This window comes from Neopelma chrysocephalum, unplaced genomic scaffold (genome assembly GCF_003984885.1).
Source record: "Neopelma chrysocephalum unplaced genomic scaffold, ASM398488v2 Primary Assembly neopelma1_25, whole genome shotgun sequence".
In the NCBI taxonomy this organism is placed as follows: domain Eukaryota; kingdom Metazoa; phylum Chordata; class Aves; order Passeriformes; family Pipridae; genus Neopelma; species Neopelma chrysocephalum.
Window position 1 is genome coordinate 10,750,582 of NW_020897694.1, and position 25,733 is coordinate 10,776,314.

A 25,733-nucleotide genomic window follows, 5' to 3' on the forward strand; every position below is an offset into this window, starting at 1 on the left:
CTTTTTTTCCGTTTTGATTTGCAGTTAACTGAAGTGCTTGCAATAAGGCTTGTCAGAAACAATGCCCAGTTGAAAGCAGTACATCATGTATATCAGCGGTCAGTCATACTTGAGAAACATTGTATGCCTGTAATCCCTGTTGAGCTGAACACGTTTGTGTGGATTGGATACCCAGACCTACATATTTGAGGTTAGATCCCTTTTTTTCCCACCAAATAAATCTGATGGCTCCTACTTTCAAAGCCCAACCCAAGGAAAAAGCATTATAAATACCATAAAGTTAAGTGTTTATTTTTCCCCATCACTTTTAATTAATTCTAGGGTTCAGATTTGATTTTTCTATATGGTTATTTTCTTGAAATATTTATTTTAAATGGTTTATCATAGAATCATAGAATGGCCTGGGGTGGAAGGGACCTTAAGGATTATCTAGTTCTAACTCCCCTGCTGTGGGCAGGGATACCTTTCACTAGACCAAGTTGATCAGAGCTCCAACCAACTTGGCTTTGAACACTCTTAGGGATGGGGTATCCACAGCTCCTTTGGGCAATTTGTTCCAGTGCCTCATCACTCTCAGAGTAAAGAATTTCTTCCCAAAATCTAATCCAAACTTTCTGTCTTTCAGTTTGAAGCCATTCCCCCTTGTCCTGTCACTACATGCTTTTTTAAATAATTGCTTTCCGTGCTCTCCGTCACAATTGGGTCACCTTGAAGCCTCCTCTTTTCCATTCTGAACTATCCCAATTGTCTCAGACTCTCCTCGTAGGAGAGGTGCTTCTGCCCTCTAACCAACTTGGTGGCCCTCCTCAGGACTTGCTCCCAACAGGTTGATGTCCTTCCTGTGCTTGTGACCCCAGAGCTGGATTCAGTATTCAAGGTGTGGCAATTGTGAAGGAACAACAAGCTAGGTTATAAATGGCTTTAGAAATTGAATTATAAATTATTTTATTTCTTTAATGTAAAAAAAAAATTGCTGTGTCTGTGGTAACCAGTTAGTGATTGTGATTTAGTTGCACAGCTCAAATAACCTGCAATATTAAAGAGATTACTGTTTAGTTGCAAAGAATTTTGACCTGTGTGCTGATTTCTTTTTTAGCAGGATGGCAGCATTGTTGGAAGATCCAGTTGCTGAAAACCATCTAACTCCCAATGCAGTGAAACTCATGATTAATATGTCATTAAACCACGTGCTGCCTGCCATTGCCATTTGCCAGCTAAAACATCAGGCCTTGTGTATTTCAGGATGCTTCTTCATAGCCACGTTCCTCGGGCAGACCACCAGGACCCACCTGCTCTTGTTTGGACCCTGTACAAAAGATGGAGATGGTGACAGCACTTGAAATAATTGCCTGGGAGATTTTATAGCCATGGAATGCAGCACTACAATGAGCATATTGCCACCACGTGGCTATTTCTGCTGCCTGCACCCGTGGCTACTCAGCCAAACCATACTTTTGTCCCTGGACTGGGCTGGCATGGAGGACTTTTTGGTTTTAAAGAGGGATTTATTTAGGAATTGTGTACCCTGAAATAACAGCAGTTTGTGTGTACAGGGGAACCATAGCAGAACTGCCATAATTCCCAAGACGCTCTCCTAAGATGAGATGTCAATCTGTTTATTTGAGGGGTAGTTTAACTTCATGCTTCACCGCAAAGGATTTAAGCATGACAGAAATGAGACGTGTGCAGAGAGCTTGGCTTGCAGGTACTTTGCAGGAATGTAAAAGTGCTTTCTGGGACTAAAGGGATCTGGCTTGAGGTATGTGTGATTGACTTTGGGATGTGATGGTTCACTGTGTGATGGAGGGGCACAACTTCTTTTCAGGAGAGTATTTTGGCAGTGGAGAGATGCATAACTTCTGGGACATGAAAAGCTGTAAGGAGATGCTGTGGAAACTTGTCTGATGCAGTAGAGGAAAGGGTTTCCTTGCAACGTATGTTTCTTTCTGTTCTGTGGGATACCACCAGTCCAAGTCTATCTTCTGGGTCCTTCACCATCTCTAGCTGATGACAGACAAACCACTTGCTCCCTGTAAGCCAGTTTGGCTTTCCTAATCCATACAGAAATCCTCATTGCCCAAGAAGATGAATGTCAGTTCTTGGCAAGTATTGTCCCAGAATAGCAGCCAGAGCTGCAGAAACAAGACCATCAAAACTCACCCAGCTCCTTGCAGTGCATGTTGTTCAGACTGTTTGGAGAGGTGGGTCATGCAGGACAGTACCACGTGGGGGTTGTACATGGGGGAAAAGTAAGATGCATTCTGCAGGTACACAGGTGAGAATGATTTGTGTACTGATGTACCACAGTCAACTGCAAGTGAGAGGACAGTATTGGCCTTTTCCAGGGTAGGTTCTACTAATGAAGTGAAGGTTTGAATCTCATGCCAAAACAGCAATCCATAAAACCAACATGCAGAGCTGAAAATGGTATGTTTCTTGGACAACTTTTAAACACTTCTATCCATTTTTTAAAAAAATAACTCATGTTTGAGGTGTGCAATGGACTTATAGAAAGTTAGTTACTGAATATGAACCAATCTGGGAATTGTCTTGGTACATTGCCTCAGCTGGGGCAATGTGATACTACCAGGCAGCAGCTCACAGCAAAGGAGGGTTGTGATGCGAAGTGTGAATTTAGGGCTTTTGTATATCACACTCCTTGGACACTTCACCTTCCTTGGAAAATGGCTGGATGCTGAAACATCATTGTGAACCAGCCACACACCAAAAGTGCTGTATGGGCTGAAACCTGTGTTTTATACTTAATGTTTTCAGTACCACAAGCTTTAGAGAGAGGTGAGAGACACTTGAATTAACTGTCTGTAAAGGAATTTACTTTTATGTTTCTTAAAGCAATTTATGCTCTGAAATACAAGATCATCTGTCATTCAGAGAGGTAACTTTGGTCTTCAGATACTCTGCCAGCACAGTTCTGGATACTGCTACTTATTTTGTTTGTCCTCACCTGTACTGCTGACAAGACTCTAAAAAAAAACCCCAAAAAACAACTCTTATGGGAATGTAAATCTATTAAATCTATTAAATCCATTTCTTTAATATAAAAAAATATGTACTTCACTCTTAGAAAACTGACATAGGTGAACCACTGGGGCAGGATTGGTATCCTTAATTTGGAGCCAATTTAATGATTATTTAGCGATGGAAATAACAGGAACAACCCAATGAGATACATGAACTTAGTCAACACAGATCTTTTTTTCCCTCCACGAAATTGTTAAAGGTAAGTGCTTTGGCCCCAGCAGAAACCCTTGCACTTATCTGCTCTTGCTCAGCCATGAGAGCTGCAGCTTTCCTCAAGACTTTGGGGATCTCCTACCATTAAATGCTTCAGAAGGGTCACCCCAAGTCTTGGTTTCACAGAATCACAGAATCAGTCAGGTTGGAAGGGACCACGGTGGGTTGTCTGGTCCAACCTTCCAGCTCAAGCAGGGTCATCCTAGAGCACATTGCACAGGATTGCATCCAGATGGTTCTTGGAGACTCCACAACCTCTCTGGGCAATCTGCTCCAGTGTGTGGTCACACACACAGGAAAGAAGTTTTTCCTTATGTTCAGGTGGAGCTTCCTCTGCATCAGTTTCTGCCTATTGCCTCTTTTCCTACTGCTTGGCACCACTGAGAAGAGCCTGGCTCCATCCTCTTGGCACCCACCTTTTAGATACTGGTAGACATTGATGAGGTCCACTCTCAGTCACCTCTTCTCAAGGCTGAACAGGTCCAGCTCCCTCGTCTTTCCTCATAAGAGAGATGCTCCAGACTGTAGCATCTTTGTTTCTGCTGGACCTGCTCTAGGAGCTCCATGTCTCTCTTGTACTGAGGAGCCCAGAACTGGACACAGCACTCCAGACGTTGCCTCACCAGGGCTGAGTAGAGGGGCAGGATCACCTCCCTCGACCTGCTGGCAATGCTCTTCAAACGCGCCTACAAATCCTGGCACAAAGACCTCTGAGAGACTGTCGGTGACCTGGATGGGCTTGTTTGGCAGAGGAGCAGATCCCGGCCGGAGCCGGGCGGAACGCTGCTGCGCGGAACGCGCGGCTTGGCTTCTGTTCCCAGCCGGCGGCGGCGGGGAGCGCGGGCACGGAGCGCGGGCACGATGTGGGGCAGTGTCCGTGTCTGGGGCGGCGGTGGCTTCGCGTCGCGGCTCCTCGGGGCGGCGGCGGCATCGCGGCTGCACGGCAGCCCTCACAGGTACCCTCGCTCCCCTACCTCCTCACCTGACGGGGGGGGGGGTGCCGGCGGTGCCTGGGCCGTATCCCACAGCGCGGCCTTCTGAGGGCCGGGGTCCGCCTGTGCCGCCGGGGCTGGGAGCCAGTGATACCAGCAGGGACTGCGGAATGGGGTCAGTGGAAGGGAATGGCAGGGGCTGTGTGTCTCACGTTGCTTTTCTTGCCGTCCTTCCCATCGTGGAGTGGTGTGAGCGATCCGCATGTGTGACCTGGCCATAACTGCACCGTGTGGATCGGCAGAGCGGTGCTGCCTGCTGGGCTTTGTTGTACATGCCCAAAGCACCGGCTAAGAGCAGCATTTGGGAGTTCGTTTTCATTTTTACTATCAGATTTTTAAGTGCTTTTAATGACAGGTCAGTTATACGTTTATTTATTTATTTATTTTTTAATTTCAAAGCTCCTCGATATTTTTGCACAAGCTCCCATGCTGTGATGGCCTCATGCACAAAACAGCTCGGGCTCCTTGGTAGCTGTGTTTGCTTTCTCAGGCCGAGCTTCCCAGCAGGAAGGTACCTACCAGAGGGTAGGTGAAATACAGCGATGCAAACTGCAATGCACCGCTGGTTTTAAATCTCTAAAGCTTGCAGTCTTGCTGTGTTTTCCGGGTTTTTTTTTGAATCTTTGTAAGCAAAGATTAGGCTGAGAAAGTTGGGGCTGTTCAGCCTGGAGAAGAAAAGGTTGCATGGAGTGTCTGAAGGGAGCTACAGGGAAGCCAGAGAGGCACTCAGGAACGGTAGTGATAGAACATGGATACAAATTGAAGGAAGGGAAATTTGGGTTAGATATTAGGAAGGAATTCTTTACTGTGAGAGTGGTGAGACACTGGTACAGGTTGCCCAGAGGAGCTGTGGATGCCCCAACCATGGCAATGTTCAAAGCCGGGTTGGATAATGCCTTCTGCAACCTGGTCTGGTGGGAGGTGTCCACGCCAGGGGGCTTGGGACTAGATGATCTTTGAGGTCCCTTCCAACCCCTCAACATTCTATGATTCTGTAATTTCTGAATGGTTAAGTAGTGTTAAGGAGCATGCAGCCTGAATTAATAAAAAAATGAGCTTGACAAATACCTGTGGAGAACAACGCAGTGTAAAACAGCAGGGCTCCCACTTTCTTCCCAGTAATGAGGTTCTGAAGCTTTCCTTAAATTTTCCTGTTGCTTCTCAACATTGAAATTTAGGGTTTAATGCTGACAGTTTATGAAGTAGAGTGACTGAAGTGTAATGCCTTCTGGTACTGGCAGATTTTCTTTTTTTTACACAAAAACAGATGTGTATGAGGTGGGGAGGTACGTCACAATTCCTTCAGATTTGTGGAAATGTTTTATGATCTGCTTAGGTGTTTTATTTTGAATCAAAATAAATATTTAATTTTAATTTTTTTCTTTGTTTCAGTAACTTGAGGGTGATTTTTAAGCAAAATAAGCAGCTGTGAATTTAGAGATTTAAAAACTTCATGTTAGAATGTTAAAGAGAACAGTTCTTTGAATTTTATGATAAGTTTTCTAGAGAATGCAGTTATGTCTGTGTTGCAGCAATCTCCTGATAAGCTCCGTGCTGTCCCTGGCTTCACATCTTCACCTGCACTGTCAGTTTCAGCTTCTTTGCAATGATGTGGTAAACTAAGTAGAGGAGCTATTTCAAAGGGAAAAATAACCCAAATAATATTTTGTTTGTTACTGGGCTATCTTTCAGCAGAATCCATTTCCCCACTTGGCTGCTATATTGCAGGGTAGGGGAATGTGATCTGTAGTAATGCCACAAGAGTGAAAACATGTGAAGCTACATGTGTGTATACAGTCTTTTTTCAGATGGCTGGGAGTGTTGTCTTTATTGACTTATTTTTAAGAGTTTTGGTGAGTTTTTTCACTGCCAACGAATTTAAGTATCAGATACCAGTAGATTCAAACTTGCTCTACTACCTAAAGCAGAAATACTTTGGAAGTTTTAAGTTCATAGGTTATTTTCTCCACAAATAAACAGTGCTTTAAAGTTGTTTATTTGAGTTTTGTGATGAGAAAACTGTAAGTAATCAAGAGTTTGAAATGGTGTCCCAGTCCTTCTGAAAAGTCAAATGGTACATGTTTGGCATATACTTAACATACTCAGAATGCACTCAATTAGACCTAGACAGTTGTAATTGATGTTTTGGGGGTTTTTTTTGTAGGCTTACAAAATTCAGCCTTGGACCCTATTTGTAACTTCTGTTTTTTAACTTTGTATGTCATCTAGCAAAGTACAGAAACCCTTCAGCACAAGCAGTGTGCTTTCTGCCGAGAAAGATGAATCTACCACTTCCAAAGGCAGCACCACTGAGGGGGCATCAAAGAGGCAGGAAGGTACAGCAGAAACACCAAAGCAGAAGCTGTTAGACATTATTGGTAATATGAAAGTGGAAGTGAGCTACAGAAAGAAACTCCAAGAGTTAAAAGCCAGTGAGAAGAAAAAGCAAGCCGTGAACAGGCTGGAAGGCTCAGACAGTGAAGGTCCTCAGAGAACTGCAGAAGGCATCCAACGGTAAAGTGTAACAAACTTTTCTTGCCCTGTTTTATCCTTTTTTCATTTTTTTTCATGATTTAGGACAAAATAAACCATCAAATGCCATTTCCACCTATTGAAAAGAATCTTGTAAGGGAGTGTGGTGTACAGATGTAGTTTGGAGTGAATCATAGGAGAGAATCTGGACAAAAGATGCCAGTTACTTTCTATGACATGCTACCTTCTTCTGCACTGAGATTCTGGAAAGGTAGCATTAGCATCTGCATGTGGAAAGTTATTTTAATGGGAGAGGGAAAATACTGTTCAGATAAAATACAATGAAACTGGAAAAAAAGAAAAAAAATATTTAAGAGTGGCGTCATGATTGTCAGGTCTTCGAACTGGCTCCTCTCCACAATGTGTTACATAATATTTATTACCCCACAGGTCGATGCTGCCAGTGGTTTTCAAGCTCTATGTCTGAGGGGCTGTGCAGTGGCATGGGGCTGCCATTTCCCCAGGTTTGAAAACAAGAGCTTTTCACAGTCATTCAGCATTTGATGATTAGTGCAATCTAGGGCAAACCTGCCTGTCCCACTGGCCACCCTCATTTGGGAAAATATCTGACTAATTTCCGAGTTATTAAGACATAAAATGGCAGTACAGAAATGACAATTTGAAGATATTAAAGGCTTTTTTTTTATTTTAATTTTGTTTCTCTTGTGACTCTTACAGAGGAAAGCCTTTAAATCCAGAACTGGTGAAGGCTGCTTCTGCAGTTGCATCTTCCCTTCCACTCAACAAGAAACAGACAGAATCGGAACTACTTGCACAACTAAGAAGACATGAAGAAACCACAGATAAACAGAAGAAGGGGGACACTATTAACATACGGTCTGTTTATTGAATTTTATTTTCAATTATGTTCAAAATTCTAATTTTGCAATGTCATCCTGAAGGTGACTGGGTTCTGTGTTGGAAAGATGGCCCTAAAAGATACATTTGGACAGTTTATCCTTGGGATTAATGTATATTAGTAACACCGTTAGTCTGATTATACCAAGCTCTAAATTTTGCCGTCGTCTTTCTAAAATGGTTTTGCAGAAACAGAATTGTTTTCCTGCCCAGGATCATTGCTTTCTTGGACAGGCTAGCAAAATAACAGCTCTTTTTGTGAGTTTGTTTGGGGTTTTTTTGTCACAAGCTTCCAAAATTCTCACACAATGGATGGATTTGTAGATGTTTCAGACGTTCTGTCTGGACTGGTGAATTTTCATGACAGCTCTGCAGAAATGAACTAGAGCAGCTCTGTTTATAGTCCCACCCTTCCTTTCAAAACTTTCCAGTCAACTCAAGAAACTCATCTCTTGGCTTAACTCTGTTTCCAGTGTGGCTTTCAAACAGATGAGAAACATTTGTTTGGAAACTGACACAGTTGTGCATACTGCTCTTTTGGAGGATGGCTGAAGACAGGTTTTTCACTCTGTTTTTTTCAGCTAGTATTCAGATAACTACTCAGAAAATAAGGCATTAAATCCAGGTGAAATGCTGAACCAAACAGAAAACTGCATCTTCAGCAGAAAATGAATGTGAAACCTTTCTTTTCATCTGTTTGCAGTGTGAACTGCAAGCTGCTTATCTTAGTTTTAATTTATTCTGTGAAAATGAATTTGTCCCCAACGAGGATCTAAGTTTGACCCATCTATTATTGTTCGTAGTTTACATGTATTATTCTTTGTAGGGATCAGTAAAGGTTCTGCTTAGTATGGTTATCAATGTACTGCAAACAGAGCAGCCAACAAGCTAATGATGTTTGTGGCTCATGTCTGCCTTCAAAGTGAGTGGAAATTAAGGAAGAATGTGACAGATGCTTGCAATCAGGTTGAGTTAGGTGATTGCCCAGAGAGTGGGGTATACAGTGCTCAGTGATAACTTTGTTAAGCAAAATAGCTGTTCTTCAGTTATAATTACCAGTGGGCTTGTGTCCTTTCTGTCACTGGGCTTTTTAGAAGAGCAGAGTACACAAACATCTCCACAGTGGCATCAGCTGTGGGTGGCCAGCTTAAATGTAATTAGAACCTACATGAGTACCTGGTGGAGGACCATTGGGATACTCACTGAGCTAATATGTGCAGGGGCTAATGTCATATGTGCTGTCTCCCTTCCCTGAGGTGTACATGCCCTTGTCTAGGTGTGGTTGGTCTGACTGCTGGCATCAAGGGCTCACTGTCTTGTCACCCACTGCACTTTTCCTGAAGCACTGACCCAGCTCTGGCTGCAGTGGAAGAAAGATGATGACTAAGGAGCTTGTAGTCTAAGCAAAAAGGTTTCTTTTTCTCTTGAAAGTGAGTTGAAATTCTTCAGAAATTTAAAAGCTGCAGCTCTGTAGTGCCTCTATGCTGTTGATGGGTGGTTTGAAATGTGGTATTACGGTATTTTATGTCATGCTTGTGGATGAATCGCTACCGTTAGAAAAATGCATTTTCCTCAACCAGAATGTCACAGCTGGCTTGGTGTGATTTGAGTTGGCAAGTTCTATTCCCTGAGGCAGCTTTGTGACCTAGCTTGTTTCCCCCAGGGAATACACTCCCCACCCCCAGCCCTGGCCCACTATTTGCTGAAAAGTTTTAGTTTTCTTCCTTAATAGTTGAGTAACAGTTTGAAACTCTTATCAGTGGATGAGTTTTAAAGAAAGACCAGCAACTCCTGCTGATTTTCATGACAGAAAATTTGGTTATTGTAACCTTTCAGAGTTAGTAGTGAGCTTTCATTTCTTTTAGATCAATGCGGTACTTTCAGGTTTCTGACTAGTGTTTAAAAATGTTGATTTTACAAAGCCCGGCAGCCCTCAGACTTGATTCAGCATGATTTATACTCCACAATATCTCAATCCACACAGCACACTAAAATGCTTTTAATATATTAGAAAGCATTTACTTTTGTTTATACATTATTATTTTGTGTTGAATTTTATTTTGACAAGGGAATACGGGCAATTTAACTTTCAATTTTTTTCTATAAAGGTTTTGCATTCAATATGCTGACACATTTAACAAGCCAAGATATAGTCCTCAGTTATTTAAAATATTTAAAAATTAGATACTTTCACAAGCAGTAGACCATATAGAGCTGAACTGTAAAAAACGGTGCTATTGTGATTTATAATGTGTAATAAATTGTACGTTTTCAAGATCTTTTGTACCAAATATTTTTACCAGGATAGTAGCATGACCTCCAGAGGTCACTGTTGTATGCAGTCATCTCATCGCCTTGTTTTGTAGACGGCATGAGGGCAGCGTGTTTGCGAGGAGGGGAAAATATTAATGATACCAGAATTTATTTTTCTCAATGTGGGATAAAGTTTCACTCCATGGAAATCACAACAACACTAAACCAAAATAAAATCTGCGATTTCAACCTACAAGTTGAAATTTCAGCTCCTGTTTTGGATGAAGAAGAGGAAAAGTAGTTCAGAGCTTTGACTAAAATATATCCAAAGCTCTGTAGGTCTTCATTTTTAGTATGATAATTATTGCCTGGTAATCAGGAAGGAGAGAGTTTCTGTGGTTGTTACAAAAGTCCTACCTCTTCCTATTTCTGGATGGCGGAAGTATCTAGGAACGTAGGTGTAAAATGTTGTGTTGGGGCATGAGGTAATATGTAATATCTAACTGCTATTGGTACGCTGGGGTTGGAGTGTGACTTTGTAAATTGACGTTTCTTGTTACAAAAGGCATTAAAAGAATCTTTGTAGTTTTATTTTATTTAATACAGGGGTACTTTTGATGATGCAGGGGTACTTTTAATGATAGAGTGATGAGTGTTGCTGCCAGAATCATTGATATGCCAGTGATGGGGTGACACTAGGATTTCCCATTGAGAAATATGGTACCATTGACTGCACGTTCTGATGGATTTGTGGTGTAGTCTGCCCAAACCTACTGTGCAAAACTGCAAGTAAATTAAGGAGAGGTTCTCTGAGCAATCCTGCCTCCCCTGAAGCACAGGAATGCTTCAGCCTTCTAGGTCACAGCCGAGTCAAGTCAGTGGGCTGGGCTGTGTGTGTCTGACCTTAGAAATTATGTCCCTTTGACCCTCCTAAGTGTGTCAAGCCTCTGGCCCAACACCATCTTACTAATGCCAGTAGCCACTTCAGAGAGTAATTTCTAATGTGAGATATGTGACTAATCTGAGATTGTTTTTTATTTAAGATTAAAATGAAATTCTTTAAAACTTGCCTTTAGATACCTTTCAGAGTAGGTACTAGAAGAGCTATGCTGTTCTTGTTCTGCCATTTGAAACCACATCTAAGACTGAAGAGGAATCCTGCTGTGTTGCTGTGGCAATTAGCTTTTACAATTTTCCAGAAGTATTTCTTTCTCATCAGTAAAATCTCCTTTGAATTAAACTGCCAAAAGCATAGTTTGAATTTCATTCAAATTGTCATAAAATGGATGCACAGTATTTTTGACTCGGCCTATTTTTACTTTTTTGAGACCATATTTATGTCTTAAAACTTGAGTGCTGCAATTTTGGATGCCTGACTGGCAGCCGTTGGGTGGAGAGGACAGCTGTGAGGAAGAATTACCAGCTTGGCCTTTACCAACCAACAGACTTGCCAGTTAAGGGAGGCAGAAAAGTGGTGTGTTTTGCCCTTTGCGTTCAGAATAAGCTGCACACGGTGCTGGAAGAGATCGGAGCATTTACTCTTCACGTATGATTTTAACTACAGAATTACGGAGGAAGATGTGGTCTGTTAATGCTGTAATATGATTATGCAATGCAACAGATTGCAGTGGATCAGGAAAGGTGACCTACTTATTAGGGTGGCATGATTGGCCCATGTCAGCTGATGTGTGAAGTCAAGCTTCCTTTTGGTCTGCAGCAGCACAGCTCTGTCCCTGGGCAGTGTTGGTTCCTGTCCAAAACACTGGTGATTTTTGCCTCCCTGTTTCAGCCTATTTCTTGTATCCAGAGAAGTTCCTCATTTGCTTAAGGAAAACATATCTAGTACACTCTGTGAATATTGGTATGCAGATATATGATTTTTTTTTTTTAGTTGGAAACTAAATAATTTCAAAGAAAGCGTTAATTGTGGATTTAATAGGTTAAAATAGCACTTTTCCTATATAGGATGTAACAACTAAATGGCTGAAAAGTTAAAGTTGAGTGTTTGATGGTTTAAAGATGGGTGTATTTTATGAGGAATGTATAAGTCTGTCTCATAGAGGCTTATGAAACCAATTGAGAGTAGAGTTTCTGGTTAATACATATGACAAACTTCCTCGCTTTGTCAATTTGTTGAGGTTTTACTTTTCATGTTTTTAATTTCAGCAACGTTATTTCAGAAATGACAGTCAAAAAGCAGTCCCCAGCTCAGAGGGGTGTGAGGATATCCAGTCGCATTTCCTTGGAGTTGGATGATGACGGTCAAAGAATAAGGCCTGAAAGATTTTTGTCTCAGTCTTTTGACTCCAGAAGGTATTTTTGTTGTGTTCCACTTGAATAGAAGGAGCATGCAATTACTAATGGATAAGATTTTAAATTTACTTGCCATACTTGCGAGCTTAAGGAAATCACTTAACTATTTTTCAAGAAAAGTACTGTTAGCATTGAAATAAACCATGAGAACATAGTAGTTAATGTTAACCAACTAATCAAATAATGTGCAGTTTTTTAATGTTACATATTAGATAATTAAAAATACTTGGTACTGAAATGTAATTGTGTTTGTTATAACTAGTTTAAATTTTTCTCACTTATGCCTAATACACTTTCATGTCACTTTCTTAAATTTTTGGGAAATCAAATTTTGAAGGCTTGCTTTCCTCTTCGGAAAACTTTGATAATGTTCCATGCTGAGAAAAGTTTCATCCATTCTGCCGAGGTTTTTAAGAGATGATAAAGTTTGTTTATTTAATTTTACCACCTCATTGCAATTAATAAGTCATTCTGTAATTTATTCCTTTATTGTCTGTGACATTATAATTGTCTATGAAATTAACTTTATAATTTACATTGTAAACTCCTTAGCCTTATCTTGCTGTTATTGCTGTTATCTTGTATTATGTAGCCAGTCTATTTTTTAATGAATTAAGGAATGCTCTTACATTTTTGCTTTACTCCTGTAAGCTGTGCTTTCTTGCCTGCAGTCTTTTGATTTTTCAGTGACAGCTCGTCATCCCATTCCTTCTCAGTATATTCTTTCTCTAGCAGTTTTTAGTAATATTAACTTCCTTTTCATTAATTTACTTTACAAATTAATACCCTTTTCTTGGGGCTAGGGGCTGGAGGTTGAAGGAATCATTTGTGTTTAGGTAGATCGTGTTGAAGACAGAATTTGGATAACTAAGAGAAAAAAACCCATAAGTTTGTGGGTGAGTAGATGTAGATTATTCTGCCCTCTTTGGTCATCTAAGATGTCTATTTCAGTATATCATGAACAGAGAATAGTGACTTCCCATAGGGAACAAATTGGAACACAGGGATTGGCCGTGTAGATCATGCAAAAACATCAAAGTGGCTTATGGCCATTAGAAGTCATTAGAAGAACTTAACCAGCTTGCTGAAATATTTCTGAGTAACTTCCTTGTTCTTGAACTGCTAAACTGCAGTGGTGTGTTAGGGAAACATCTCTTGGGCCTCTTCAGTGTTATAAGTGTGCAGTGTTTTCTGTTCTGCAAAGCTGGTAGGAGGTGCGAGAGGGGCTTTTTGTAATGGAAGTTGAAGGGAGAAGAAGCGGAACAAAGGTTTTGACCAAGCCCTCCTGACTTAGATATTTCTGTCGCGGGTTTTTCATTCAGCTACAGGCTGCTGGTTTGAGGAGCAAAGAAACTGACTTCATTATCAGATGAACAATACCTCTGTAGATATTTTTATTCTTTGGATAATTCTCAGAGTTAGTAGTCACATGAAAGTAATTTTATTGTTATGCTGCAATTCTTGACTGACTGTGAGAAATACTTTATTTAAGGTGTTGGATTAAAAGTTTTTCAAAGTATGAAAGAACAGAAATAGTATGATCTAGAAGTATAAACTGGAAACCTGAGCTTTTACATGCTCATACAGTGTATATTATTTAGCTTTGCTAAACTTCTCATTGAATAACATACTGCAAAGTGAATTTCACTTATGTTTGAAAAAATTTATTAAATTTATGATATCTGAGAAGCTGTCTTGCCCTCTTTGTGTGATGAAACTATACTTGGTATATAACTTCAGGATCGGTACTTTAAAATTGTTTTTAAAATCCCTATAATGAGTAAACTGTCTCCAGTTTCAGGCCTAGGTTTCCTTCTGCATACCTGAAAATCTAATGGATTTACATATCAATTGACAGTATGAAAAGGATGGATTAGGAAGAATATCTTAGTTTAAGTCGAGTTAGTAGGTTTCAATGAAATTAGTGATGTTACGTTATAGTAATTTAAACTCGTAATTTTAAAATAAAAGTTCTTCCAAGTCGTGCTCGTGTCTTTGGCCAATGTGTGTGGGAGTTACCCAGAGATAGGAAAATATAATCCTAAATCAACATTCTTTTAAGTCTCTGTAACTAGATTGCTCTATGCTGAAACAGATCTGGGGTAGTTTCATCATTGAAATGTAATATGACAAGAGCAGGTTTGCAGAATTAGTTGAGGCCATTAGAAATCTCCAGTAAATCCAGATAGGTGGAATTTTAAGGTCAGAAAGGGTAACAGTGGATATACAATAACAAAAAGTAGTAACTGTTAGAATTTCAGTGGAAACCTGGAAGATAGTATGATTAAAAGCATAATTGTTTCTAAACTAAAGACATTTTTCTTTTCATTTATAAGAATTTACTTTGATTGCTTCTTGAACTCTTGTATTTCTAAGTTTTCTTTTTTAGTGTAAGCTTATACTAGTGTTAAATGTGATTGAAAATAGATGGTCAGAGTGAAATATTTTTATATTCAGAAGAGAGAGCTACTTAAAACATATAATAGGGATATACTCTGACTGTTTGCCATATGACAGAGAAGGTGGCTTTGTAATCTTCCAGAAAGGCTATTTATGTCATAAAGCAGGAATTATTTGATTTAGCTGTTGCCTTTTCTGTTCCTGAATTGTGCAATATTTTTTACAGGAAAAAACCCCAAGTGTTCAGATAGTTGCAACTTTGTAAAATCACTTAAGTACTGTGGTTTGATACTGTTTACCTTTCTTCAGATTCCTAAATACTCCAGTAAAAAGTAACTACAAATGTAATGTTTGATTTATGCTCATTCTTTTGCATGGAAATGTTTTGAGAGGCTCTGTTACAGACGAATAATAAAGCCATAAACACTTACTCTGGTTTAAAGCCTGAGAATTTAGTGAGAGCCACTGTCTCCTTTTTTTTTTTTCTCCAGAGATCTGTTAGTTCATGAAAATATTTTGTGCTTTTTAATTTGCTAGCTGGCAATGTTGTGAGGTGTTGTGAAATACTAAATATTGGTTTTCTTTTTTGTTTATAGAAGTCTCAAAGTAGGAAAGAGACTTAATATATTCACTAAGGCTTCTACAGAACCAGAACGCACACTGAAAACAGGTTAGTGGAAATTCAGTAATGAAAAACCCAGTGAGGCCAAATGCTGCATTTTTAGAATATCAAGAGATTCATTGCTGTGAGGAGACTTATGACCTGTTCACTTTCTGCTTTCAGACTGATAAATGACTACTTTAATGTAACTCTGATTTTTACCAAGCAAAACTTCCATACAGATTGTTTTCTGTAGTGATCAGGGCATTCTGTTACTGAACTTGAACGGTATAACTGGCTTTTTGTCAAAATGTCAGTCGTACTCCTGTGAGTGTAAAGCCAGCCTGGAGAATGGGTATGTTGGCTCCAGCTTATTTGTCAAGTTGCAAAGAAATGTGAGGCTGTGATTGCAGGAAAACAAGCAAACTCTACAGGTGGCTAAGCATAAGCAGGGTAGTATAAAACCAAGATTACACACTGGATTGCTCTGTGGCCTTCTTTTGTTTAGTGTTCCAGTTGCAGCTTGCAAGATCCCGTCAGTGGCTGACAAATGACCCCTTGCTTTACGTGTTGTAAAACTCTTCATATATGTTTAGAATCATAGAGTAGTTTGGGTTGGAAGGGACCTTTAAAGGTCATCTAGTTCAAACATCCCTGCAGTGAGCAGATATGTCTTCCACTAGATCAGGTTGCTCAGAGCCCTGTCCAACCTGACCTTGAATGTTTCCAGGGATGGGGCATCTACCAGCCCTCTATACAACCATTTCCAGTATTTTACCACCCTCATTGGAAAAAATTTCTTCCTTTTTATCTACTCTGAATCTACCCTCTTTTAGTTTAAAACCACTACTCCCTTGTCCTGTTGCAACAGGCCTACTAAAAATTCTGTCCTTATCTTTCTTACAAGTTCCCCTTAAGTATTGAAAGGATAAGGTCACCCTGGAGCCATCTCTTCTCCATGAGAAACCATCCCAGCTCTCTCAGTGCATCCTTTTAGTCATCTTCATGGCCCTCCTCTGGACCTGCTCCAACAGGTTGATGTCCTTCCTGTGCTGAGGACCCCAGAGCTGGATGGAATGTTCCAGGTGGGGTCTTGTGAGAGCAGAGTAGAGGGGCAGAATCTCCTCTCTCAACTTGTTTGACATACTTCATTTTACGATTCCAGTTGGCTTTCTGGGCTGTAAATGCACATGGCTGGTTCATGTCCAGTTTTTATCCACCAATATGCCTAAATTGTTCTCGGCAGGGCTGCTCTCAGTCCCTTGATCTCCCAGCCTGTATTGATATTGGGGATTGCCCTGACCCAGGTGCAGCACCTTGCACTTGACCTTGTTGAACCTCATGAGATTCCCATGGGACCTCTTCTTGAGCTTGTCCAGGTCCCTCTGGCTTCAGGTGTGTCAGCCACACTGCTCAGCTTGGTGTCATCTGCAAATTTGCTGAGGGTGCACTCGATCCCTCTGTCTGTGATGTTGATGAAGTCACTGAACAATACCAGTCCCATTACAGATTACTGGGCAACACCACTTTGTCACTGATCCCCATCCAGACACTGAGCCCTTGGTCACTACTCTCTGGATGTGACCACCCAACCAATTCCTCATCTACCAACTAAACATGCCAAAAGTAATGTAAGATAAAAAACACCCCAACAAAACACAAAGTCAAAACAGGTATGGTCCACCTTCGTATTCACTGAATGGCACAGCTCTGCAGGAACAGTCTTCATGACGCATAACAGGGATAGCTTTCATGCCTGAAGGCTCAGCTTTACTGCAGACTGTGTTTGGCTAAGAGTGTGTGAATATGGGCAAGTTGTGTAAAGAACTCCCTCTTTCCCTTTTCTTTCTGAACAACGAAACTGCATTGTTAGTATTGGTCTTTAATGTGCTGTTTTCCCTCAAGTATTCTGAGGCCCTTTCAAAAAAAGACTTTTTTCCACTGTGGTGACTTAGAACTTTGTGTAAAGCCAGCAGTGGCAGAAGAAATAGTACTCCTCTCTGATATCTTAGAAAATGATGCATATTTGTTTGTTTCACGAGTAGGACTGTTAGTTTTTGCCAGACTCTAGATGAGTACTTTTATCTTTTTTTTTTCACACTTGAAACTGCAGGGAGAAATTAATTTATTTATTTTCTTTAGTAAAATGTAAAATAGTGCTGTTTGCATATTTTCAAGCAGCTATGAGGTTTCTGAATTCAGCTACCTCTGAAATTTGCTTATTATACTGGAATTCAATTTTTTTAAGACTGCCAATATCTTTAAAATCTCCATTTTACATATAAAAACAACAAATTATTCAGTGTTTGTTTTTAGCCATCTTAACAAGTGTGGCGTTGAAGAAGCTGGCTGATTCAAATATACTCAGGTAAAATGGTGAGAACATAAGCTTTCTTTTTCTCATGAGCAGAATACAGACGCAGTGGCTCATAGTAGTCACTAGATAAAAAGCTGAGATGCACTTTTTTTTAAACACAAAACTGGAATGTACACAATTGTGTAAGAGAGCGAGTGGACTTTATTGGATTTGTAATTAGATATCAAGAAGTAAGCTTCTTTCAGCTTTTTATGTGGTATTTCCTTGTTTGGTTCCAGGTAGCCTTGAGGAAATCTACAATATATTCTAGGCCAGGAAGCTGATTACTTGGCTTACTGACTAAGCCTGATGACATTTTTTTTGTGTTAATCTTGGGAAATACTGGTGTGGTACTTGATACCTTGATTCCTTTGTTTTCATTGTCTTGGCTCATATTAATGGAGATAATGAGTTAAAATATTGTTTATACATGACAGAAAAGCAAGTTTCCTTTTAAGTATTGGTTTTGAAAACCTGCATGTCAACTGGAAAGTAAATTGGCATCCTGAAAATACTCTTCATAACTGTTAATATAAAATGTCAGTATTATTTTCTGTTTCACAGAGGTGAAAATATAATCTTTATCACCTGTACTGCAAGCTTGAAAAAATGAGTTTTTGCTTTCCTCTATTAGAAGATGTACTAGTTTCTTAAAGATGTGGACAAAAATTTCATTTTGGTATGGTTTCTCGTGTTGTCTTCTAGCTGTATTTTATTCTTGCCTCCAGCCCTCAAATCAAAGTAGTCAGGTAAAGAATAGAGTTCTGGAAATTTCCCTCTTAAGGAACAATTTTAATATCTTCTGATTTAACACAAAAAAACCTGAAAACACTTTTCAGTATGTAAAACTACTGTTTGCCCTTTCATTGTGTTTTCTCTTAAAGCGGGGGGAGGAAGATTTTTTTTTTTATTTCATTTGAGTTGTAAGCCGCTGAGCCAAAGATGAAATTATATCTTGGCTTCAACTACTTACACTTGTGAGTAGTAAAATAATAGCTGATTGGCCCTGGTCCACTTCAAGTGGACTCTTACATTTGAATTCACATGAAGATCTCTGTTCCAGGGAGATTAGGGTGAATTGATAACGGGGGGAGGCAAAAAACCAAAGGGGAGTGCAACTTAAGCCAGCTCACGAGATAGCAGCCCAAGGCACTCCCAGTGGTTTCTCCCTGTTCTGTGGTAACAGATTGTTCCCTTCAGTTCAGCAAAGAGGCTCAGTCTGGGCTCATGACCAGTTCTCCTGGGTGGAGGGGCAGGAACTCCTTAAGAGTAACTACTGCCATATGAGTAAACTTTGATTAAAAAAAAATGAAATAATTATATGCATCAGGAAAGATGCATCCCTGAAGGAACTGTTTGACTTCGTGAAAAGTATAGGAAATCACAATTTCTCAAGCCCAGGAGACAAAAACTGGGACACTTGGGAGTGTTGGGGAAGGAATTGCCATCATTTATAGATTGAGTTGTTTCCCTGATGAGAGTATTGTTATGAAGTACCTGAAAACTCCTGTAGAAGTAAGATTCTTTTAGCAGATTGTACCAGTTGAATTCAGAGTTTGTCATATCCACAATTTTGTGAAAGACAAAAAGGAAAACAGATTGTGGAAAAATTAAATTCCTGTTCTGTGGAAGGCTTAAAAATAAACTGTCCCCTAGGAGTTCAGAATACATTTTCATCAGACATTTGAGAATTTAATGGGCTTTCATGTCAACAGAGAATTCTCATTTGAGAAAGGTGATGCTGGTATCTAAAGTAGAAAAAATTAGTCTCTGTAAAGATTAATGTTAAAGGACTTTGTTTTAGCTAGTGAGAAATCTTTGGCTGCTGACAGATCTTTACAAGATTTATTTTTTAGTATCTTCACCAACAATTTGGGATCTGGAGTTTGCAAAGGAGATTGCAGCAATAACTGCACAGCCTCCCCGAAATGGTTTTGAGGAGATGATCCAGTGGACAAAAGAAGGAATACTGTGGGAGTTCCCAATTGACAACGAAGTCGGTATGTGCACTGTTAACTTTTATTATCTGTCTCAATTTATCTTTTTTTAAAATTAGAGCATATTTGACCTTTGACTGTTTCAACATAGCATTTCAGCTATGAGTCATGCATTTGATAGTAAACAAATATAACTCCCTGACTGTCCCAAATCAGAGATGCTTCAGATGAACTCTTTCTGGCACTCTTCAGGTGAAGTCCTGCAGGTGGTTTGGCTGATCTGATGACTGGCTGCTGCCAAAAAGGGGAGAACTCTCTCCCTCCCTGATGCTTTCAACACCAACAGTCCATTCAAGTCTATTATGTAATACCTTTTACTGTGCAACTTCTTTAAATTAAGCTCCTGGCAGAAATTGGGGAATCTTAAAACTGCTGTTTGTGTTTTATAATGCTGATTCTGTTCTTTGGTGTGGCTCTCGGACAAGTGTCTAGCTGGATCTCAATTTGCTGTCTGCCAGTTCCATGTCTGCCCAGGCTGAGTGTTAAACAGTTGTTTGCCCCCTTTGTTCTGTCTGTTTCATTAGAATAAACAGTCACAATATTCACTCACTCTGGGCATCTATGTTAATTAGAAATCTTTGTGCACATTATTTTCTTCTATTACCATAAAAAAAAAAAGCTTTGCGTGAAGTTAAGCCAGCAGAGAGAGAGAATGAATGTAAAGGAAGCAAGAGCAACTACTCAAAGTCTACAGTATAGGAAAGGGGACTTCATAACTTCAGGGAGAGCTTGGCTGTGAGTTTGGGGTTTTTTTAAAGACTTTAAAGACATCAAAAAGAACTGCTTCGTAGTGATTCAGTCACTGAGAGCAAAACAGGTTAGTATCTGAAGCTGGGAGTTTTTGAAAATCTGTGCTATACTGAGTTGCAAGTTGAATAACGTGGTTCATTGTTTCTTAGTGTTTATTCATCCTATTTGGCAGTTTCTTCACAGAATTTAATCACTGCTCCCAGAATTGATCTGTTCCATCATGTAGAAATCCAAGTATACTCCAGTCATGTTTTCGCAAGCTTAAAACCATTGCGACCGATGGTTTTGCTGTTGTTGTAATGTGGCTGGAACCCTGCTGTCTGGGGCCGGCAGTTGACAGAGTGTATTTGGCGACCGGTGGTTTCTCTGTTGCAGCAATGCGGCTGGAGCTGCGCTGTCTGGGATGGGGTGGTGGGTGGACAAAGAGTCTTTACATATACTTAAACAAGAATCTTTATTGATTGTCCTCAAAGACTAGTCATGGGGAAAATTCCAGTGGAGCGTTCCAAAATCTATCACCTCTCAGGTTGAAATACCAAGTCAGTAAATGCCATCCTATCAAACTGCCAGCCACAGGCTATTAATCACGTCAGCTATGTCAAAGCACGGTTAAAAAGCTTGAGAACCTCACTGCAATTATATCAACATACTGTAACTTCAGTGTCTCTGCAAAAGAAATATGCCCCTTTCTGCTGTTAATTTTGCATTTTTGTAACAACCATTTCCCTCAATGGGAGGACATTGCTTCAACTTGTATCAAGAAAGGTGTGATTTTTCTTTTTTGCCACAAGCATGTGGATTTAAAAATGTAAGTGCAATTAAATTTTCTGTTGAGGAAGCATATATACTCAACTTTTAGCATTATGATAGCCTTTAAAGTTTTAAACTAAATATAAAAAAAGGAAGATGACTGCTTATACCTCTTTTTCTTGGCTCCAGAGCATCTCTGGTGATCTCATTAGAGTGCTTTACCAAGGCACCGTGCTCTGCTTTGTGGCATCACGACAAGGTCATGATTTTTAAAATGATTGTGGTGTGAACATCTGAAGATGTGGCTACACATACTGGCTTGCTGCAGCGGTCAGCAGCAGTCTTCCCCCACACACCCCCTAGTGCCCTGGTCGTCTGCTCCTCCCTGCATGTCCTTTCCCTTGTCTGATGCCGTTGAAATCACTGTTAGGCAGAAAATTTCCTTTTTTTTTCTCCTCTCAATCTCTCTGGCCTCTGATTAATTTTTACGAGATTAGCAAACCATTAGTACAGCTTGCATAACACCATTCTCACTCCTCCTTTCTGCTTGCCTCTCCTGCTTCTAGTAGCTTTAACTCTGCTCTGTGATTGCCATGGCAAAAAGTTGGGAAAAACATTGATTCGTGCCTCTTTTATTATTTCTGTTCATATTGATGACTCCAAACCTGAGGTGCTAAAAAGGACAGTGCAGGTTACAGGTGCTACTTTGCCTTAACACCTCATTATGAGGAGCAAATGCTTTTGGTGGGCCAGAGATTTTTACTGCACGAGTGATAGGAAGGTCTCTCTGTAGGCAAAAGTTCACCAAGTGCTGTTCTGTCTGTTTTGCTGAGATGCTGTTCCCAGAAGAGAAATATTGGATCAGCTTGCCAAGAGAAGTGGCAAAGTTACACAACCATTGTGTCAGGGTTGCTTTAGTAATTCCGGATCTGTTCTAGGGACCTACTGAAGAGCATGATTTGTCTCTCATGCTAAAAATCCTAAAAGGATAGAGTGCTTTGTGCTGAAAGGGACCTTTAGAGATCATCTAGTCCAAACCCCCTGCCAAGGACAGGGACATCTTTTCACTGGATCAAAATAGTCGTCTTTGTAGCATGTCAGCAACACTCTCTGTAAGGGGTGGACATCTGTGTTTGAGATGACATCTTTAAGGCAAGGTTGGTCATGTCTTGGAAGGATTAATGTTGTAGGTAGAGAAATTCCCCACACTTTCTGTTTTGTAATACGTTGGGGATTGGAAATAGGATATTGAGAGGAGATGACTTTTTGCTTTGAGGTTGAAAAAGAAAATCCTCTACTTTAGATTTCCTACCATGTGTGTTATTTCAAATTAGGTTTCTGAGGATAGGGCAAGAGAGGCTGAGGGACAGGTTTGCAGCGGGAGTCAGGGTTTGCTGGGGGAGGGTGGGGTGGGGGCAGTCATGCAAGCATATCTGATCTGATCAGTTCCCACCAGAAGTTTCAGCCTCTGATGCTTTGGGTAGTTGTGGTCTCATTTTCTGTCACACACTTTTGTTTACTTTTTGAGGACTGAAATATGTGGTCTAACTGAAATATTTGGATTTAACACTTCCTCCCCAAACCATGTATCATGTCTTCAACAAAAAGGAGATCAGAACACATGATGTTATATTTCCTTCTGACTTGCATTTTTGTTAGACTATAAATAGTTTAATTTCTTTTGGCTTAGAGATGAAAATGGTGAAATTATTTATTAGACACAATCTCTCCTGACACCCTCTATCTATCTCTAAAAGAAGAGCATCCAGTAGGCCAGATTTTACTGTCAGCATTACTCAGATTCTTTCAGTAGTGAGTTTGTTGGTTTAGTTTTCTTGGATTTCTGAGACCAGCAAAAGTATGGAAGTCTGGAATGGTTGTTAGTTTGAGAAAGCAACCAGTAACATCTAGATACAGTGAGATTCCACCTTCCCTTGGTGAGAGAAAGTCAGCACAGGTGGCATGGTAAAAGGATCATCACTGTGCTTCTGTAAGAGGACATAGGTTTCCAAGCACAGCAGAAATACACCTTCTGAAGCTGACATTGCCTGGGGTTTTTTGTTTTAACTTTCAACATAAAGGAAAAAGGAGAGAGCTTCTGAAGAAGGAAACGTGCTTTCTTTTTCCAAGAGGGAGATAAATGTGATATGTAAGTGGTATGGATACACTCACACATTTCTAGGAAAAATCTGTGGGAAAAATGGAGGTATTTCCCAGCTCCTTCAGATATTGCAGTATCTAAAGCTTAAAACAGGAAAGAAGTAACACGAACTTAACAAGTTGAGAGACTTCTCCAACCCAGAGATGTGCATCATCTCTTTTGAAACTGTAGAAGCTCTAACAGAGGAGGAAGCCTAGAGCTAACATGGCTTAATTACCTCCATGATTAATACTCATTAATACTCATGATTTAATTTTGTCAAATAGTATAGAAAAACATGAAACTAGCTAATTTAGGAAAACATGTACACTTATGTCTCTGGTGTAGACTTCATATTTTTGTCATCTGAAAGTGGTACAATGTTTTTCTCTAATACCAGATTTTTATTTAAAGGTGCAAGCAAATTGGGATTAAATAAAAATTTTCATGTATATCTAACTGAAGAAAAATCTTTCTTTGCAAATCCCAGTTTGCCTCATTATTTTTTTTTCTTGGAATTGGGAACGGCAATTGGCAGCCTTTTGTGTTCTGAGTCTTTGTCTGTAGCATCATAGTATGAACAACGGCAAAAGAAATCCACAGGACGGAGAACAAAAATTTGCTGTAGGATCTGAGCTGTGCTTGATTAGAGATCTCCAATAATCCCTTATCCACTGTTCTGTGGGTGCTTCTGAATATATCATCTTTGGTGATGGTTGTGACTTAAAAGTAGCAGCTGGTCAGAGACACAACATTTTTACGTCAGCATATACTCACAGAATCAGAAGATGTCAGAAAAAACAATTTCTGTGCCCATTTGATAGCAATGGGATGTTAAAACTGTGACTCGGAACGGACATGCAAGTAAGTGTGGGTTAGCTGTTCGGTATTTACGAGGTTGCTTCATTTGTTCAAGACTAGCTTGTATTCTTTAATCCTCTGCAGAATTTAGGCAATCAGTGTTTTCTTTAAGAATTTATTAAGAAAGTGCCCCCAACCAGCTACCACTGGTGAATCAAAATTTGCAGGTGTTGAACAAACTGGATTTTGGCAAGAAGATTGATTTATTGTTATAATTATTCCTATTTCTACTCCGGCATCAGCTTTTAGTGAGATTACCAGCCAGAAAGTTGATTTGAATATTATATATTCTATAAATGTGAGCAGAACCATTAATTTTACTAATTTAGGATTATTTGCAAACTATATATAGTTCTACTTTGTTCTGCTATGTTATGGAAGTAACTTTGTCTTTTTTTGTGTTTTCTACTAGGGATGGATGATGATGCTGAATTTCATGAACATATCTTTCTGGACAAACACCTCGAAGGCTTTCCCAAGGAAGGACCTATTCGCCACTTCATGGAACTAGTCATCTGTGGGCTTTCAAAAAACCCATACCTCAGTGTTAAGCAGAAGATTGAACATATTGAGTGGTTTGAGAAGTATTTTGAGAAAAAGAAGGAACTTCTTCAAGAGATTTGAGACTTGGGAAAGTGCTTACCCTTGAAATGAAGAATCATTGTGTTGCGAATGATGATTTGTTATAATGGAAATACCATCAGTGCATAGTAATCATGTGACCTGAAAGTTGTATTTTAAATAATAAACTGAAAGGTCATACTTTCTTATGTGCGTGTCCATGTATATGTAGATACTTTTGACAACAAAAGAAGGAACTGAAAAGTAAGGCTTTTGTAGAATGTGCATTTAAAATTTAGTTTATTTAAATTGTTGTCTTTTAAATTTGAAACTTCTGATACAGCTCTAATTTTGAAAAACTGTTACTGAGATAGCAAGGGTTCATTTTGCTAATTCATTAACCACACTGATATTTGGATGGTATTAATCCTTTCTCCCCTCCTTTCACTAATTATCTCTACTGGTTCATTTTAAAGTTTTTGGTAAAGACCAAGTCATTTGAATTATATGCTTGTTGGTTCGTCTGCTCAATGAAGGGCTGTTGTATTCATGAGATGTGTGAACAGCATAACACTGGGATATATAAGGGAGTGGTTGATATTGGGACCGGTGGCAATGGCTTTAAACTGTAAAAGGGCAAGTTTAGATTAGATGTTAGGAAGAAATTCTTTACTGTGAGGGTGGCAAGGCACTGTCACAGGTTGCCCAGAGAAGTTGTGGATGTCCCATCACTGGAAGTGCTCAAGGCCAGACTGGATGGGGCTTTGAGCAACCTGGTCTAGTGGAAGGTGTCCCTGTCCATGGCAGGGGGGTTGGAACTAGATGATCTCAAAGGTAGGTCCCTTTCAACCCAAAACATGCTATGATTCTGTGATTCTATGAAATCTCTCTTGCCATCCATACATCCACTCTGAAGCTTTTGACTAACTTCCCATCGGTATTTGTTGTTTAAAAATGGGTCTGGATGTCAAGTAATACATAAAATTCTGTTTCACTAGAGCAAGCATTTTTATGATTACTGCAGTGTTTGGAGCTGAGACCTTATCTCCTGCATCTGCAGGGCTAGGAAGAGAACTTGGCATTCCTGACAAGGAGGGTTGTTGCCTACAGTTTG

General features: G+C 39.8%; 1 protein-coding gene across 1 annotated transcript; it reads left to right on the forward strand.

Annotated features, from left to right (window-relative positions):
• Window positions 1–1,100: 1,100 nt before the first annotated feature.
• On the forward strand, window positions 1,101–24,954 carry MRPS31 (mitochondrial ribosomal protein S31). The gene is given in 9 exon segments (XM_027675167.1): window positions 1,101–1,326; window positions 4,006–4,081; window positions 4,083–4,211; window positions 6,477–6,761; window positions 7,458–7,616; window positions 12,057–12,203; window positions 15,200–15,273; window positions 19,417–19,560; window positions 24,471–24,954. Coding segments are annotated over 9 exon segments (1,452 nt in total). The 3' UTR covers window positions 24,683–24,954.
• The last annotated feature ends 779 nt before the right edge of the window (window positions 24,955–25,733 follow it).